This window comes from Plodia interpunctella, chromosome 15 (genome assembly GCF_027563975.2).
Source record: "Plodia interpunctella isolate USDA-ARS_2022_Savannah chromosome 15, ilPloInte3.2, whole genome shotgun sequence".
Classification (NCBI taxonomy): Eukaryota; Metazoa; Arthropoda; class Insecta; order Lepidoptera; family Pyralidae; genus Plodia; species Plodia interpunctella.
The window spans coordinates 1,839,753-1,860,335 of NC_071308.1; the positions used below are offsets into that span (position 1 = coordinate 1,839,753).

The 20,583-nt window shown below is 35.4% G+C and overlaps 2 protein-coding genes across 5 annotated transcripts in view; one reads left to right on the top strand and one right to left on the bottom strand.

Annotated features, from left to right (window-relative positions):
* Nucleotides 1-11,579, top strand: part of Syt4 (Synaptotagmin 4) — a 31,520-nt gene extending 19,941 nt beyond the window's left edge. For all 3 annotated transcript variants that reach the window (XM_053755649.1, XM_053755651.1, XM_053755650.1), the window contains exons 5-10: nucleotides 1,027-1,161; nucleotides 2,083-2,196; nucleotides 3,164-3,275; nucleotides 5,767-5,894; nucleotides 6,400-6,592; nucleotides 6,903-11,579. In XM_053755649.1, coding sequence (XP_053611624.1) covers nucleotides 1,027-1,161; nucleotides 2,083-2,196; nucleotides 3,164-3,275; nucleotides 5,767-5,894; nucleotides 6,400-6,592; nucleotides 6,903-7,019 — 799 coding nt within the window. In that variant the 3' untranslated portion in view covers nucleotides 7,020-11,579. The remainder of the gene's footprint in view (nucleotides 1-1,026; nucleotides 1,162-2,082; nucleotides 2,197-3,163; nucleotides 3,276-5,766; nucleotides 5,895-6,399; nucleotides 6,593-6,902) is intronic.
* A 464-nt stretch (nucleotides 11,580-12,043) lies between these two features.
* The window catches only part of sigmar (salivary glands marred), a 71,916-nt gene continuing 63,376 nt past the window's right edge, over nucleotides 12,044-20,583 (bottom strand). For both annotated transcript variants that reach the window (XM_053755653.1, XM_053755654.1), the window contains 3 exons: nucleotides 18,596-18,754; nucleotides 17,930-18,027; nucleotides 12,044-17,243 (listed from right to left, as the gene is read on the bottom strand). In XM_053755653.1, coding sequence (XP_053611628.1) covers nucleotides 17,072-17,243; nucleotides 17,930-18,027; nucleotides 18,596-18,754 — 429 coding nt within the window. In that variant the 3' untranslated portion in view covers nucleotides 12,044-17,071. The remainder of the gene's footprint in view (nucleotides 17,244-17,929; nucleotides 18,028-18,595; nucleotides 18,755-20,583) is intronic.

Below are 20,583 nucleotides of genomic sequence, written 5' to 3' on the forward strand. Positions count from 1 at the left end.
CTTATTGATTTCATAAGTAACTCGATATCTTGGAAAACTGTTCAGATTAATTTATGAAGACTTTGTTGACAAATTCTAGAATTACACCGAGGCAAATTAAGAAGTTTCGCCCGTACTTACGTATACAGAATCAATCAATCTAGTGCCAATAAAATTTTGCAGATTGTTAATACATATAATCATATTATTATTAATAAATCTGCAAAATTTTATTGGCACTAGATTGATTGATTGCGTATGCACGTATGTTTGTATGTTTCCAACAATTTATCACAGTTTTTTGTTTAGACACGAGCCAAATTTACATGATGTTATATACAATGAGAAATAAGTTTAATTTCCAAACGCGATGAAATACAATTCACATTACTTACATTACAATTATGTAAAAAAAAAGTCTACCACATTTCATGGCGATAAAAGCTCTACATTGATCTATACGCGTTAATGTAGGCTATATCGCTGTGGGGGTCGCTCTGTACTAGTATATAGTATAGTATATAGCTGTTTAGGCCCAGACTGACGGGTCCTTGGCTATCTAACAACGGGATATCTAATTTGATATTCTTTTTAAATATTTAATCTAAATTATATAGTTGACTAGACGTTGCCCGGGGCTTCGCTCCCGTGGGAATTTTGAGATAAAATATAGCCTATAGCAATCTTGGATAATGTACCTTTCTTAATTGTGAAAGAATTTTTGAAATCGGTTCGGAGATTACCTTAAATATACAAACTCACAAACGCTTACCTCTTTATAATAATATAATAGTATATATTGTAAATGTTGACATGGGATAAATATTTTTCCATCATACTTGAAACATTTAAATTCTAACTACCATATTTGTTGGTTAGATTTTTGATGCAAAACAATAATGGATAAAGCTTATCGTAAGATAAGCTTTATCGTCGTATTTATTGTCGAAATATTTACAAATTGTACAGTAATCAAATTACAGCGAACACTTATCTAACCCATCATGCTCTATATCACTTCATTCAATTCTACGTAATTGTCCACAGATATGAAAATGAGAAGAACGCCCTGGTCGTGTCCGTGGTCTCCTGCCAGGGTCTGCCTGGTCGCGAGCCAGCCGGCCCGGACCCGTACGTCAAGCTACAGCTGCTGCCTGATAAACAGCACAAGGTTAAGACCAGGTGAGAAGATATACCACTGTCTTTGATCTGCCCAGAGCCCTGCAAGATAGTTGGACTGGAACAAACCCTATTGGTTTCTATTAGGAGTTAGCTACACGCGTAATATCTAGTTTCTATATGATTCTCATATTTCTGCACTGAATATACTATAGGTGAATATGTATGACAAATTCAAGTTTCTTCATTCTTTTACCGTTTATATATAATAGCTTAGATAATGATTTTATGTCTAAGGAATGTATTTCGGAGAAACAAAGAATGCAGATCAAACTATAAAATACCTATAATCTAAGAAATAAATAAATAAAGATATTAGGACAAATCACACAGATTGAGCTAGCCCCAAAGTAAGTTCGACACTTGTGTTATGGGATACTAACTCAACGGTACTATATTTTATAACAAATATATAGATAAACATCCAAGACCCGGGCCAATCAGAAAAAGATCATTTTCCATCATGAGCCGACCGGGGATCGAACCCGGGACCTCTCGGTTCAGTGGCAAGAACTTTACCACTACGCCACTGAGGTCGTCTAGTTACAAATTATTTATATAATATTTTATATGTATGTTAGTATGTAAGGTATCTATACTATTATTATAAAGAGGTAAGCATTTGTGAATTTGTATATTTAAGGTAATCTCCGAACCGATTTCAAAAATTATTTCACCATTAGAATTATTCAAGATAAGAGAAGAATAGAGAAGAAAGAGAGAAGAATAGAGCTATAGGCTATACTTTGTTTCAAAATCCCCACGGGAGCGAATCCTTGGGCAACAATTAGTTTATAATATGGGTCATTAGCATTTGTATTTTGTATCGACTTATATTATTACCTGAAATAAATGGATTTAATATTATTATTATAAAATGATTAGATTAATGTCATTTGAAGATAATACGCTGATTGGTTGCAGAGTGGTGCGCAAGACCCGTTGCCCGGTGTATGATGAGGATTTCACCTTCTACGGACTCGCGCCGCACCAGCTCACCGGCATCACTCTGCACTTCGTCGTCCTTAGCTTTGACAGGTCTCTTCATAGTCGTATTCGTCACGGCTGAGGGTCGTGGTCATTACGCGGAATGAAACACACACATAACAACTTTCTTGGCATTATTAATGGAGTGGTTTGTCATTGCCTTCTCCATATCACACACAAGTTAATAATAATCAACCAGTGTGCAGGTTTCCTCACGATGTTTTCCTTCACCGGAAGCAAGTGGTGGTCGATGAAAACTACTATACATGAGTCAGATTGGTATACAAACTCATGTGGCACGAGTAGGATTCGAACCTGGAACCTTTCGATCCACAGGCGAGCGTCTTAACCATTACACCATCACCGCTTCTTGACAGGTAGGTACGGGATGTACCTACCTGTTAAGAAGCGGCGGGTCAAAAATAGAAAAATAATTACACAGTCTTAAATTTCAAGTTTTGGTTTCCTCTGGGATTGGGGTGTCACAGCCGAGAATGTAACCGGAAAACCCTCAGATGAGAAGAGTGATAAAGGCTGATCAGAAACAGAACACCGACCGAAAAAACATCAGATAAATAAAAGTGCACTAAAATACACCGAATATAATTTTAGAAAAAGTGTACCTAAAGCATAAGTCTGTCTCATATTGCAAGTCTAAGAGTGCGTGCTTGTTGCAACCACTTCCAATCGTTTCCAACTTTGTTCAATTTGTCAATCATAACGAATCCCAACTAATATTATAAATGCGAAAGTAAGTTTGTCCCGAAGTTCCCACGGGAGCGAGCCCGGAGGCGCAGCCAGTAATATTATAAATGCGAAAGTAAGTTTGTTTGTTGGTTGGTTACCTCCTCACGCTCTATCTATTAAACCAGTCTTCTTGAAATTCTACATAGTTTGAAATATGGATAAGGACATCAAGGTACCTGAAATCCCTGGGGGAATTATCGCTGGCGAGGTCGCGGACAAAAGCTAAAGTAGTCAGTAATGTTTCTAATCGAAACGTCTTCCGATGTTGTAGATATTCCCGCGACGAGATCATAGGCGAGGTGGTGGCTCCGCTGACCAACCTTCAGCTGCAGATAGGCGACGCCATGGCTCTCTGCCGCGAGATACAGCCGCGCAGTCTGAAGGTACGGGTGCACCTTCAGTAATAATTCATTCTACTTCAATAATAATTCATACTACTTCATTAATAATAAGTATTAATTCATAGCTGGAGGTCCACTTGTAGCTATGAATTCATAAATCAAATCATTGAAATTGCAGTGGGCCAGGACTGCCAACATTTAATATTAACTTCCAGGCGCCGAAGCTGTTTTATGATAAAAATACAATATAAAAAATTTCGCCGAACGAACAACCGGCAATGCACGTTTAAATACCAAAGAGCTATGGATGATTTTTGAGTTTTTAGCTCATGGTTTTAAAAGCGTCTATAAACGTCGGCTTTACCAAAAATCATAAAATATTTATTACTAAATTATCAAAACATCAATAACTTTTAACAAAGCTAGGTAAAAATGTGATCCTAATTAAAAATAGGTATTATGATACCTATTTGATTTTATAGGACTTGTTGACAGCCTTAAAAAAATTTTTTGTGAATATTACATCAATAATATTATTCTTGACATACTTAATGATTTAACAGATTTTCAATATTATCAAGTCTTATTGTTTTTGCTTTTTATAAATTCATATTATATGGCTTTATAATGAAATGCCTCCTTGACAGAAATATTAAGGTTCGGGTGACATAACCTACAAAACTTCAAAACAGTATATTTCAAAAACCTGGCCTTATACGGTTATATATTTTTTTCATCAAGATCCAGAAAATAAGCTCTATTAGGCATATTTCATTAGACGCTAATTTTGGACATGACCTAAAGTGATACCATAATGTCATGCCATGTGTGATTATACATTTTGCACTTATGTATACTATGTAATTAATTTGTGCAATAAAGATTTTTTTGTATTTGTATTTGATGTATGGGAAGCTGCCATTTAAACGTGCATTGCTGGCTTTCCTTGGTCATACTGTAATACTCCAAAACAACGCGTTGCAAGTTGATTGGCATCCATATTGAGTTCGTCGATAGTTTATATCTAAGTAGCTTTAATAGATAGCAGAAATTACGGAGAAAGGAAATTGAACGCAAAAAAAGGACGCTCTTCCACTTTCCACGCTTTAACATAATGACGGTCTGTCTTAAGTTTATAATGATCTTTGTTGATCTCCAAGTTGTTCTCTGACAAATAAATTAAGAGTGTGACTTGCTCCAATATTCTACATCAAATACTTCATTGAAAAGTGACGTCACTTCATTGATAAGTTGCGTAAAATGTTTGAATATTCGAGCATTACGTTACCAATTTTAGAAGATCTATCTAAAATAAGAAATTGACTTTTATTTTCTACCAAACTTACATACATTCTTACTACAACTTTAGCCACAAACTTAACCAATGTCACTTTAGCCGTTAACAACTGGGGAACCACTGATCCATTTGTCATACAGTTTTCGTTCTTCCATAGGTAATTTCTCTGGGCAGGTTTTGATTTTGATTGGGTAAGTAGTTCCCGAGTTATAACGGTATTTTCATGTCATCTCTCACTTAAAATCCTATACATACACATCATTACCTAGACGTCTTGTGGTTTAGTTGTTAAATTGTAGATATATATACGGTAATCATGCCTGAACATACTGACATAGCACGTAATATGTAAGTATTTATAGATCTTATTACTGTGTAATATATACTCATTACATAATGTATTTAAAAACATAACATGTCACTTGTAACTCTTGTAATCACCATTTAATTGATCGCAATCGATATTTAGATTTATGTTTATGTATTAGATAATCCTGTACATAATATACCTATTTTTGTTTATATAAACGGGTAGAATGAATCATAATTCTGTTTGTTTTTATTTTGAAACGAATACCTCTTCCACATGGAATGAAAATATCTGTTTCGAGAAAATCTCAATCTCTTCCTAAAAATGAGACATTTAGAAAAGAGTTTCGAAAAATACTCTGACGTTGAAATGACTATAAAGTACAAATTAGTATTAGCGTGTCGACTCGGTGTCGATATACACCAAATGTGACGCCAATAATACACCATTATCTGTGGCATCAGGTCTTTCCGTGTGCAGGTGGTAGCACGCAGGGGGAGAGGGAGGGGAGAGGCACTTTTTTTGCAGGCGGTGTCAGAACACCGCTTGCAAATGTCGACTCATACCGTATTCAAAATTCTTTATTAAATTTAGGATGATATACATCGCTTATTGACGTCAAAAAATTACTTAAACCAAGTCAACTGCCGACTTCCAAAGCGCAGGAGAAGAAGCGGCGCAACAAACCTCACTGCAACCTTTTCTCCAAAGACGTCAATTAACAAATGTAGGTCTCATGAAATGGTAAATCATGACTCGTTTGCTAATAGCCCCACCTGGACAAGTTTTCTATGCTTCGGCCAACTTAAAGTACTGTACACCATTAGATCATTTTGGACCCTTGATATTTTTTAATACCTATTGGTATTTTAATACCCGTTACACTACCATTACACTGAAGATGTGAATAGTAAACATTGGTGTAGATGCGCAGCGTGGGTCGCGGCGAGGTGCTGGTGTCGCTGTGCTGGCAGCCGGCCGCCGCGCGCCTCACGGTGGTGCTGCTCAAGGCCCGCAACCTGCCCAAGATGGACGTCACCGGCCTCGCCGACCCGTGAGTACATCACCGTCACTGTACACACCAACATCATTGGAAAATATGTAGGTCTTTGATCCAGCTGATGGACTATATCAAGACACCTGCAAGATGGACGTCACCGGACTGGCAGACTCGTGAGTAGATATTGTAGATTGGCTGAGCAATATGATATTATTGTTATGATGGCTTATAGTTCATTATGTACTGAAGACGGATCAATTGGACTTATAGACCTTTGAGTAGCTGTCACTGCAGATACAACACCTTTGGAGAGGATAAAAGAGCGGCTGATAGTCCATAACCTGCCCAGGTCACCGTTAATGGCTGAATGGACGTCACTGAACTGGCAGACCCATGAGTAGCTATCATTAGAGATACCAATATCATTGACGAAGCTGAAAGTCCTCATTGAGCATCTGTCCAAGAGTCTATAGTGTCTTCCTCTCTGATTCATCTAGGTAGCCCTTTCACTTTCCAGCGCTTCTATTTCAATAAACTTAAAATTGTTTACTCATTCCAGCTACGTGAAAATGTACCTGCTTTACAACGGCCAGCGCATCGCGAAGAAGAAGACGCACGTGAAGAAGAGGACATTGAACCCTGTCTTCAACGAGTCGTTCGTGTTCGAAGTACCGGCCGCCCCCAATGCCACTCTCGACCATGTGTCTTTGGAACTCCTTGTGTTGGATTGGGACCGTGTCACCAAGAACGAGGTACGTACTTGTCTTTTGTGGTCCTTTATTCATGACTTGCTAACTTCCTTCGAGAGACTATATTACGCAGTAATATTTATACGTGCTTACCATACGTATATATATCAACATATTCTATTTAACTATAACTTTGTTGAATCTTACCTTTTCTGAGGATATTTGTACGCTGGCTTGAATTTTTTGGTCAATAACCCGGAAATTGAACGAGACACAAAAGAAGTTTCATTATTGCAACGTATGTAGACGTAAAGTGTCCTGGAAACGGATAAACAATTCAGATCGAACTGTAAGCTGGAATGTTGGCGGGCAGGTGATAGGCCGGCTGGAGCTGGGGGCGGAGGGCGCGGGCAGCGCGCGGCACCACTGGCGCGAGGTGCAGGCGGCGCCGCGCCGGCAGATCGCCGACTGGCACAAGCTCAAGGAGTGAGCGCAGCCGCCACACACCACATCTCCTCATCAACAGATATTAACACCAGAACTTGATTAAAACCCTCCCAGATCAATTCTTCTCCTGCTGCTGCAGATTACGAACTGGCACAATCTCAAACTCATCTCCTCATCAAGAGATATTAACACCAGAACCTGATTAAAACCTTCCCACATCAAAACCTATACTTCTTCTGCGGCAGATCACAAACTGGCACAAGCTCAAGGAGTACACACATCTCATCTCTTTATCAATAGATATTAACACCTGAACCACACTGAACTATCCTAATTAAAACCTATACTTTCTACTTCTGTCTACGTCTACAACATTGACACCTGGTTATGCTACAGCTACAGATCGCCGACTGGCACATGATCAAAGAGTAAGCCCAACACACACCACATCTCAACAGATATTAACACCAGAATTTTATTGAACCCTTTCCAAATCAAATGCCTACAATGCTACACTACTTTCTTCCGCCCACATCGATAATATTGTCATCTATTTGGCGCTACAGCGACAGTTTTATAACTGATAACTTCTTCTTTTGGCATTTACACCCGGCCATGCTAAAGCTGCAGATCGCCTAACTGGAACATCTCCTCATCAACAGATATTAACACCAAAACCTGATTAAAACATTCCAAAATCAAAACCTATACTTTGTTCTTCTGTCTACGTCGATAACATTGACACATGGCCATAGTAAAAGCTCAAGCAGTGAGCACAGGACACACCACGTCTCATCACCAGATATTAACCACACTACCCAGATCGATACCTCTACTTCTGTCCCCGTCGAAGACCCAAAGAAGACACTTACAAGATCACCACACAGTTGATCTTCTTCATCAACAACTATTAACACCACGACCATACAATCCTGATTAAAACCTCCACTATCTTTTGTCCCCATCATCTACTTCAGCGACTGTTTCAAGAATTATCAGGCTTTTTCTGGCCGAGGGTACAAGTGGCGCTGCAGCGGCAGATCTCCTACTGACCAGCTCAAGAGCGCACAGTTTTAATCATCACGACATTTCCTCATTGCCCGATATCAATACCAGAACCGTGTGGTTCTCTTTCTCTCTCTCTCTCTGATCAATACCTCTACTTTCTTTTCCTGCCCACGTCAAAGACATCGTTACCTTCTTCAGCGGCTTCCTTACTTATCATCAAATATTAACACTCCATTATGGGGCGTCATTGACTTTGTTAAATTTGATTCAGATCATTTTGAACTTATTATTCCTAATATTTGAACTGCCCCCTAATTTTAGAAAGAAGCTTATGAACAAATATATAGTTACACAAGTTTATTTATGATTGTAATATTCCAGACAAATAAAGGCTATAATGGGTTATATAAGCTGGGTCACCTAAAAATATTTTAATCGCGTTATTTTGAACACAACGGATTTTTTTAGGCATTAGAATAGCTTCAAGTCCTATAACAAAATATTTGATTTATTAGTCTTAATTGTAAATTATTAAGTAACATTTGGTATTAGGTAGACAAATTATTTGTATATTTCATGTTATTTACAAATTATTCAATGTAACAAATTAAAATGTTTACTTACTTGCCAAATTTTACGACGAGTAATTTTACATTGCTTGGTTTGGTACCAAAACATACGAGTAGCTGATATGAAAACCAAGTAATGTATGCTGAAGTTTGTCGAAGTTTGGCGAGCGTGTAAATGTGGTATATCGATGTATCCTTTGCCTAATTCGTAAAACGCACAGGTTCTATCCATTTGTGTCCAGAGATGGGATTACGCCAGGTAAAAAGGTTTATGCGGGGTAAAAAACACGGTTTTTAAATAATGCCAAACGCTAACGCCTTGGTGTAAAATCATTTCTGTTTGTGTCCCCTTATAATAAATAGCTTAGTGGATGTTTAAACACAATAAATCAAGTTAATGTAGATGTTTGATTATGAGCATTAATGACAGCTCGTATCGATATTTTCTAATTACTCTACATATCTACGTGTAAGACATTTGACGTAAAATACACAAAATATTGCATGTAAACGTATTCACTAATTAGTTGCATATTATTGGGTAAAAAGAACACTCACTTTTCTTCTATATTTTCTGTAATTGTAAAAAGAAAAATAAATATCAACAATCGCGTATCACCTTTTACAAGTTACTGCTGTAACTTTTATGTATCAAAATTCGTACAAGACAATAAAAAAAATTGCGTGCGTGTTTATAAGCTAAAGATTAGTCTACTGCTGGACAATTTGGTAATATTTTGCCCCACTTATATAAAAGACATTTTAACAGGGAAATCTCAAGCAAAATATATAAAGATTATTACATTAATAAAACTGATGAGTAGAAATTACAAAAAAAAATACAAAATAGATTAAAATGTAAATCGTAAAATAAAAAAAAAAGTCGGTACCTTCGCGTCCTCGTAGCAAACTCGTAGCGACGCGTAGCTACGTCTACGACATGTTCGTAGCGCATAATATTCAGTTTTTATATTTTCGTAGATCTACCTTGTGAAACAATAATGTTAAACCCGTTCATTTGTATTTTTCTGCTACGAGGCCAAAAGTAGACCGCCATATACCTATTATATACTTATTTATTACCTAGTATATTTGTAGGTATTTTAATCGTACTCATGTTAAAGAAGACCGCAAATTCCATATTGTTTAATTAAAGTCGTATCTCTTAATTTTTTCGATAGAGTCATTTAAAAGGTTTGAGACTATCGTTTTTCACAAATTTACGCAAAAGTGTACGAGGGTCAAGATTTTATAAGATTATCTGTCGGTAATGGCAAGACAAGAGAATGTAGAAAATCCATGTTTACTTATTTATAGTATGAAACTATTACGATGTGGAAACTATCGAATACTCATTCATTTAATGTTAGTTCGTAATTGTATAGTATTAGGATAGAGAAATAAATCTATTTTATACTAAAATCGATAGTGACTTAGGGATTATTTTGAAGGGAGCCGCGTACACATTAGTCTTCGGAAGTTGGATAGATTTTTTTTGCCAAAAGTTGTTTTAATATTGATATTTTTTATAACTCAAAAATAATAACTAATCAATCCTTAAAATAAATCTTAGATAAAACTTAAGATGCGATGTTTTATTGAGGAAATAAAGCTATACGAAATACTCTCCAAGGGCAGATGTTACCTAATGTGTACGCAGCTTTGAAGCTCATCTGACGAAGCTTTGAGCTTGTAGTCACCTGCACCTTCCTAGGACGTCAATGTCATCATGAAAGCTTACAATTGATCTCATTTCAGACTGAATATTATATTGTTTAATATATTTAATTCCTCTTAATCACAAAGATAGTTTTCTTTTTCTATTGTAATTAAATGTGTTTAAATATATAACATCGTAACAAAACACTAAAAATTCGGTTTCACTGTTTTATTTTTATGCAATAAAGCTTCTTCTCTTCACCGGAGTCGATTTTAATTTTTTTTTTAAATCAATTGTCAAATATTTGTCAGTTTACATAGGGTAAATTTCGTTCAAGAAAATTTTTTTTATTACTTTTTTTTAGTGTTAATTAATTACAAACTTGCTTTAAGGATATTAAAGTATATATTTTTCACATTTGTGACTGTGCTATCATGTTCATAGATCAACGATCACGTAGATTAAGCAAATTATTACTTTAAATCTCCATACTCGAACATTCCATTGTATTTAAATGTAAATATTCATGGCTTCTCGTCTTAATTGTTATAATATAAGTAATATTCTAGAAGTGTCACTTTGTCTTCGTTTTTTTTTTTTCAACCGACTTCCAAAATGGAGGAGGTTTTACTCTATGTTTTTGTATTTGATCGGTGTATATGAGTGTTTTAGGACATCTAGCCACTTATTATAATCTATAATATCGAAAGAAATTGTTTTTGATGTTATATGGACAGGTACGTGCTTAAAAAATGGGAAGAAAACTAAACTAAATAGGTCGAAGTGTGCGATTGGTCTTTATTCATTTGAAGCTTTTATGAATGATTGATTATCATTAAGTTTGTATAGCAGCGACCCTAGCTATATTTGCACACCGTTATATGGTAAAACAAGCTCATTCTGAGCGTGTTGCAATTTTTGTGTTGGAAATAAAACAAAAATATGTGAAAAGTATGTATTCAAATTTTCTGTATAAATTATTTACAATAGATTTTAATACCCACGTTCGATTGAACTCTAATGACTTAAAATTACTAGATTTTTGACTACAAGTGAAAGATAAAAGAATATTTGACCCGATGAACAAAACTAGCAATTACTTCTCCATACACACATTTCGCGGCAAACCATCGTATGCACAAAACTTGTACAAATAATTAAACTAAATGGTTACACTGTCTTCATCATACATGTTCTCTTAGTATCTGCTTAGCCTCATAGTAAACAGGTGTGATAATATGTATGTCTCCATATAACGAAAAAACAATTTCAACCGAACTAGTAGATGAAGACACAATCACAATCAAATTGTATACACAGTAAGGGAATCTTAGTGAATAAATTATTGACTGGTGCTTTCACATAACATTGTTTGTTTTATTTACACCCAATTTTTCGTAGTCACCCCGTCTACTATCTGGAGGTCCTGGGTTCGATTCCCAGCACGGGAAAATCACGTGATCACAAATATTTGTCTGCGGTACTGGCCGTGGTGCCAAGTCCATATTGTTTACTAGCTTTTGGGCGCAGCCTCGCCCGCGTTTATTATTTTTTTGTCAATATCTCTGGCTCTATAAGCCACGTATCGCGATGAAACCTATATCAGATTTTAAGTTTGACCTTCTACTATACAACTGTGACCGCATCAAATTCCATCCAGTAGTTTTAGCGTGATGCGCGAACAAACATACGAAAAGACACACACAACAACTATGAAAGAAAACATTTTATATTTATTTCTGTTTTATATCACCTCTATGCAGTCCACTTACAATTATATTGTATGTATAGATTAGGATAGGGATATTGAGGAATAAATAAAATATTAAAAACTTATCAATTGTATATTTGATATCAAATCTTACAATAATATATACCACAGCTTAACAAATAATGAACATATAAATACAACACAGCGGTAGAGCTTAACTTCAGCCAACTAGTCAGGCATCGGTGACCGTCCTACCTATCTACATGCAAAATGTCATGACCGAGTGCTTCAGTGCGAGTGTCTTTCTCTTATCTGAGATAAAAATTATAAAATCGTCTTAATTGTTTCCCAAAGACAAAGAAAAATGTAATGTTGAACAGTTCAACCCAACCCTACTAGAATTACTAGTAAAAGCCAATAAAGGCTAAATCTATATGAAATTCAGCTTTATTTATCACTAAATTGTATAAAACGAAGTCGCTTCTCTCTGTATGCTTTATGCTCATTAAAACTATACGCAACAGATAGTGTGATTCCTAAGAAAGATTTAGGTGTACAATTAATTACAGTTTACCCGAGCGAAGCTGAGATGGGCCGCTAGTTATAAATAAAACTGAATTCCTGTATATAATAACAGACTGAAACGGTTGAGTGAACAAATTGCCATTAATGTGATAATTTCTGAGTTTGACCCGAATTCTTAATCGATTACTTTATATCGTCATTCATTTCATATCGTCGTCGCGTTGTTATAGTTACGTCGTCGTCATGAATAATATACTGGCAACATAGACCAATATTAATTATCCGGGTGGAAATAAAAACAAACTAAGACAACGGATAACCGAGTGACACGATGTAGACAAAAACCCATGGATTTAATAAGTACGGAGTACCTACTAATTCCATGCAAAAACCTTTACCGTTAGCCCGGTTTTGTAATGCTTATGAGTAATATTATCGCTCTGTCCCATTTCTTCTCGTGTTTGTCTAATGCGCTTTTCTCTTTATTACATGAGCGAGACGAAACATAATATCGAAGAATGAATATCTGTCAATATCGAAGTATCAAATTCGAAGCTAATCGCCCCGTTTTACTTGCATATTATGTATGTGGACGAAAAATATAAATTCACTTTTGTTTTTTTTTAAATTCAACCGTCGTACCGATACCAACGATACCAACCCGCCTTTATAAATGCCGTACGATCTTTCGACAGATCAGACGTTGTTCGACGGCCGACGTGGCAAGTTGTTTACCTTTCTCTGAATTGCCTCAACCACGTTGTGCCCGGTACGTTAATTTACTATGTACTACTCATTAATCATATTTTAAAATTCCAATATAAAACATGATGAATATTAAATTAATAATATTGTTTTCATTCCTAAATATATACATTTTCCTAAATTATTATTAATTTCAGTATTCTCCCACATGTATCATTGTATGTATCAGCGTCACAATTAGATTATAACAGACAGATAAAGGCTACGAGGTCCTTGTTTTATACTAGGCATGCAAAGATTCAAAAGTACAAAAATGAGACTTGTCTCAATACACTTACTTTTGAATAATCAACAATTTTTCTTTATTTTCTAACGATATCTTGCTAAAAATAAAAACATCGAATGACATACAAGAACCACTGAACATTTATACATTGATATTGTCTTTTAATACAATCTACGTGGACGTCTCCGATTTCGTCTAGCGAGTGGGCGCTATCTCAGATAGCATTTATCTTTGTAAGGAGTAAACGCTACAATTCGACTGACATTAATTCACCCACATGAAAACAAATAATGAGATAGAATAACACAAGTATACTCACAAGCAAATAGCAATTTTATTGTAATAGTAATCGTATTTATAACTAATTAAATATTTAAATACTTTTATGATATTTTTTTTTAAATGATAATTTTGGAACCGAACTAAATAATAATTGCTTAAAAAATCTCCTGCCACATATAAAGCAATATCAGATCACTTACTGCGCATTTACTCCTTTGGAAATACGCCCTAAACAACTATACAATACGCCCAAATTTAGTATTACAGTAGTTATAATCTAAACAGTGAACAGTGTTGTTAGGCAAGATATAGTGCGCATACGCAGTGGAAACTACCGCCATCTATCGTGCTAACACTAAACCGATTCGTTATTGCTAACATAGATATGAATTCCGCTCAGATATGTTTACTCTGTTATTTTTTAAGAGATTTGGTCCGAAATTGTTTTCAATTATATAAAAATACGTAGTTGATGCGATGATTTTAAAATTTTTCATTTATGTTTTAGCGAAAAGTAAAGAAAAATAATAAATCTGGTAATTTTGTTCTCAATAGATGCATCAAGTGAACAGGTTAGTACCTATTATTATAATAATCGCAACGATCGAAAGCGTCCGATTTCCAATATCGAAAATTTGAAAACCATCGAACATTCAGAAGCAGTCTTAAAAATTTTTCATAGGTGACAAGATATTAGTGTTCGATTAAAGAAAATTACCACTATGTTACATACCTTATCCTAACTTAGCTATACCTTATCCTAACTTAGCTTCTGTTTCGAGTAATTGTATACCTAACGTTATGCATTGGTAACCACTGATATCTAATTTAGAAAACGACAAGGTAATAGGATGATAAACTAACAATACCTGATATGAACCAGTTAAAGGGAGCGGCAGCTTATTTGAAATAAATTTTCTAACCAAAATACAAAAAGAAAATTGTTTATATTTTCGATTATACTTATATTCTGTTATTTTCAACAACGAACTATTATAGTTAGTATAACTATAACACAAAGCATTTCTTTAAGCCGTTTTTTTATAAAAGATTCAGTTTAGTAAATTGACACAGGTCAGGTCATTCATAAAATAAAAAATATTTCGGTAAAATAAATTCATTTCAAATAACTGGATCTTAACGGAGACTTGCATCAAATATAAAATCACAAATCCCATAAATATAAATTAATTTTTGTTATTAAATTTTAATTTCATCAATTTCGATATATTCATCACGTACAATCGTAAAACAGTTCTACTTTCTCCGTCTTCAACACACGGACATTCCTTACGAGCAAATTAAAATTACCTTTTATAAACATTACATTTATATTTACATCTATTAAATGCGTATATGTGCTTATTTCTTGTGTTCAATATGACAAGGCAAGACGCTGTATCGACATAGTCTGCAGTGAACTTAGTATATATTAGTATTTTGGAGTATAGTTTAAATAGCTAAAATACTGGCAGTATATTACGGCAAGTTGCGAAGATAACTACGATAAACATAACATATTTTAAATTGATTAAGCAGTACTGGCCTGGAGTTTAATTTTTAAGCCCCCATAGTGTTTTTTAGTTTTTTTTTTTTCAAACCAGATTTCGATACAATTGATTTGTCCGTAAATCTTAAATCTTTGGTCTTTTCCTTCCAGTTTTGTCAAATACAATATAACAAGTCTGGCGGTTTGAATCTTTATATTACAACAATCCTCACAGTGCATTTGAAGCATCTAAAAACCCGGAATTCCCGTAAATCTCCGAGAAACCAATTATTTTAAAATCAACAATTTTACATCTAGTTATCTGTCTACGTGTTTCAGATAATCGCTAGCATTAAAATTTACGAGGTCCGCTGTCATTAATTTTAACGAGAATATTATCCATTCGTGTTTAAAGAGTTACAGTAGAAAAACGAGACACATACTTAACATATTTTAACAGTTTCTCCTATATATTCGACATTTATACAACACCTCAACACCGAAAATTGCATTGTATTTTCATTCCATTTCAACATCAACACACCAATTAGAAAAAACATAGACAATAAAAACATCGATATATTTTACAATGTCAGAGTGTTCCTCATTACTTCGTTAGTCTTTTGTTTCTACGGGAACGTTTTAGTTTAAAATATAATTAGTAATTTTTATATAAAATTACTAATAAATGAATCAATTGACTAATTAGCCTAATGATTTGTAAAAAAATATTCGGAATCAGGTGCGGTTCAAGAGAAATATGGTGATGAGAAATGTCATTTTTAAGTTGGCAATAAGTAGACCATTTGTGCATTGTTAAGTTACAATGGCAATAAATTTCAAAGTTAAATATTAAATAAATAAATAAGTATATTAGGATAAATCACACAGATTGATCAAAAACAGTTCAAAGCTAAAAGAGTTTTATATCCTTATGAAATGTCCAAACTGGTCCATTCTGCATTTAAGTAATACATTATACTACTTACGTAATATATTATGACGTATTTACGTAATATATTTGACAGCGACCAAACAGAGATTCTGAAGAATTAAGTAAAAGTATTAAAAATATAGCGAAAAATTAAACAAATTATTATTTAAAGCCATCTACCGACAATCAGAGAGCTACTTGAATATAATTTTAGTAATTACATGAAAAATAAGAAATTATTAGTACTTACATAGGTATTTTACAAGCGTGTGTAACATTTAGATATAATGAAATGATGTCACAGTCTAAATTAACCATGGATTTGGTAAGTGGTACTTCGTCGGAGTGCCTACTAATTCCATGAAATTAACATCACTGATTACGAACTGTCACGTGACAGTCACTTTTAACTTATATAATATTAAATTTCAATCTTAATCTCAAGCTTGCTGTCAGAAAATGTTGTTTCATTTTATTATTATAGGCGGCAAGTGAAAATTGAATACCTTCGTCGACTTACAAATCGTATTTGATATAAATTTCCCTTTACAATCTCACTAAATAGTGCGTTACGTGGAAAGTGCTATATTGTGAATATTTCGTTGTTCAACAACGTTTTTCATAAATTTTCTAATGTGAAGAAATACTTGAAATGTATGGTTTCTCTTACCAGAAGAAAATATTTCACAGGATTCATTGAGAAATTAGCGAAACATAAGACAGCGGCAAGAAATACAACATAACAAGTCTGGCGGTTTGAATCTTTGTATTACAACGATCCTCACAGTGCATTTGAAGCATCAAAAAATCCGGAATTCCCGAAAATCTCCCAGAAACTTCTGGAAAATCTCCACAATGTGGAGATAACGAATGAAGAACGCGCGGTTCCTATAACCCTGCTAAATGAGGTGGTTCACCTGCGGCGGTTACAGCAGCCCGCGGTCGAGCTCCGAGCGCAGCGCGCGCGCCAGCTGCAGCACGCGCGCGTCCAGCTCGCCCGCGAACAGCGAGTCCAGCAGCTCCGCGCGCGACGCCAGCGTGAACACGCCCGCCAGCCGCGACACAGACTTGTCTGACAGGTGACGTTCTACTACAGATCTGTGGGAATAACATCGTCGATTAGCCATTTAAACGTCTCCACTGCTGGTGCGCTGGCCCTCCATATTATTGTGAGTGTCTTAACCGCCACTATCACAGTCCGAGCGCGCTAACCACTGCGCCTTTGAGCTCCTCGTGGGAATACATAGACCTAGTAATTTTTCACGTCTGTGAAATATCAGTGTCTCAACTGTTGCCTTCGTCGCGTCACTTGAATTTATCTTTTACATATGTAACAGTTGAAACTCGTGACTTATGCCTACTATAGGAACAATATACATTACCTTACATATTATATATATACAACACTATTCAACACCAAAACTACCAACCACGAAAACTATTCGCAACACCTCATACACGTACTGTATCCCATGCACAGTCTCCGCTATGCCGCATGCTAGCGTGCATTCCTGAACCAAGAACCTGAGTGTGACGTGTTCGTGGATGGATGGAAGATCCTTGTCAAGAATTGTTTGCAGTTTTGTGAGATTGACGAATGTGAGTCAACTTGTTTAGGATGATAATATTGTGTTTCTCTAAGAAATTTACTAAATACTTTAAAAGGATACATGTTGTGTAATGTTGTATTTAGCTAAATAAATAAATAATTATGGTTTTACCAGATAGAAGCCGAGACAGGCCGCTAGTAGGCTAATAATATCTTACTTGTAAAAATATCTTACTTGAGTGACTGGTGGGACTCGCGCAAGGCGTCCTGTAGGAACCCGCGGTCGTATGAGAACTCCACCTCGCAGAACGACACCACCGCCATCAGCACAGTCTGAAAATATTATGCATATTCATAAACTTCTGAAGAATTAAGGCTTATTTAAGATTTTAATTAAAATATTAATAGTTATCCATACTAATATTTTGTTTGTAATGAATTAACTCAAAAACCACTGAGCGGATTTGATGAATTTTGGCACAGAGATAGAAGAAACTTTTAGGAGTGCCATGGCTATTTTTTATTCTAGTTTTACTATAGCGAAGCCGGGACGGGCCGCTAGTAATAATATTATAGAGAAAAAAAAATGTATTTTTGTTTCTTTGTTTGTAATGGATAAACTCAAAACTACCGGGCCGATTTTTGATGAAATTTGGCAGAGGTAAAAGAGAGAGAGATAGAAAAACCTTCAGGAGTGACAAGCTATATATAATCTTACTACCACACATATAAGAAGATAATGTTCTTATATCTGCGCTTATAACCATGAAATTAGTAGGTACTTCGTAGAGTACCTATTACAATAGCAGAAGACTCCCATTTTGATACCCGCTCTGATCACATGTGTCACTAACTTCTGTCAGACTTGGCATAACATTCGCAACACTGTTGATGTACTCACGTGGAACTTAGACCTGAAGGCGGCCAACGCCCGCTCATCAGCCGGAGACAGCTGGCCGTGTCGTCGGAGGACACCTAGTTTTACGGCCGCTTTGATCACGTGCTTCACCAACTTCTCTGCTTCGCGCTTCTCCACCCGCTCGCGAAGCACTGTCAGGAACTGCGGTATCGAAAACATTTATATTGATAAAAATTACAACTAATATTCAAATGCAAATCATTTATTCAGAAATTAGACCTTACCTTCACAGGCACTTTTTCACGTCAATTTTATATTAAATAGTTATTTCTCTAATTCTAAGCTACAAACTACTGGCATTTCGGAACAACCACTGCTGAGAAGAAATGCCGAAAGAAACTCATTTGAACAGTGTTGTTCCCTATCATGCCAGAAGGGCTTACCATTATTGTTTCTTACTATTTTTGTTTTCTAATAATATATCAAAGTACATATTGTATTTATGGAACATAATTTTTGAGACTATTTTGGCCAACGATTGAGTTTGGCCATACAAAAGAGGAAATGTCGCCAGCCTTCTGAGAACTTTATCGCACCACGACGGCGATTTAGTATCAATTTTTTATTTAAATTAAGTATTTAAATTTAAATTTAATTTGGTGGTTATTAAAGTAACTATAAGGCATTTTATATGTAAAAAGATAATGTACATTTTCAAGACATCTTAAAATAATATACTCAAAAATAAACTTCAACATTATGGTGTCACTGGCGCGGCTCTTAGTGTTCTTTCGTCTTACCTAGATAATAGAACACAGAGAGTAGAAATTAACAAAATAATTTCCGATTGTGAGAAATAACTATAAATATAAAAATTGACGAGAAAAACTAATTTCTGAATAAATGATTTGAATTTGAATTTGTGAAGTGTATGAAGCACGCGTGTGACTGCGACTCATTAGCTAGTTAGCTACTGGCCCTCTATAGATATTATTTATTCCTTTTGAAATCTTGAACTTACACACAAAGGTATAAATTAACGGCATCACGGGGCTTCGCTCCCGATGCAGTTAGTGCACTTGAAATTTCTCTAACATAGTTATATGTATAGTTTAGTTAGGTACGGAGTTCAATATAAGAATTTCATCCCGGAAAAAATGCCGCTCCCGTGGGAAATTCGAGCGGGCGAAACCGCGGACAAATGTTAGTCGGTGTATGAAATAATCTCAAGTATGAAATATTGTTCTATATTTTATTCACCGATTGATACAATAAGTGAGTATGTACTCATACAATATCGATCGATATGTTTTGAAATCTGCGATGCATCAATTGGCTCAAATCAAAACAAATTAAATTCAATAACAATTTGCGGAATACCTATTTGTTTTCTATTCTGTCATGTATTTGTAGACACGTAGCAAAAAGTTCATTTGAAGTTCAGAGCCTTTATAACTACTTTGGGCTCTATCCGCGGTCTGGTCTGCTCGGAAAATTTTCTTTTTCGTAATGACCTGTATGTATATGTTTATTTATTTCACCAAACTTAACCTACCATTACAGAAAACATATTCTAACACGACAGGTTAACCTTTTACATTATTTATGTATAACATAAGATATTTAAAGACGTTATTGTAAATTCATTCAGAGAACAGGAGAAAATATAAATTTTCTCTGCCTCTAAATTAAGCGTTCGCGTCAGAGGTACAGCGGCACAGCGGCACCTCCAGCAGTGGCGGCCGGCGCCGGCGCCCCACGTAACCGTCAGGAACCAACAATCTTATCAAACTCTGACATTTCAGCTTATGAGCTCTTCCGCGTATTAATTGTAAAATGTTATAGGATATAGTATCGTTGAGTTAGTACCCCATAACACAAGTTTCGAACTTACTTTGAGGCTAACTCCTAACAGGCCCTCGGGCCCTTTAAGGAGTGTAAAGAAACAAAAGTACTGTTTTTTCAACTGTTTGTTTTCGACTATCTGGTGCACCTATGAGTAAATTTTGACGTTAAGTTGTGTCGTATGT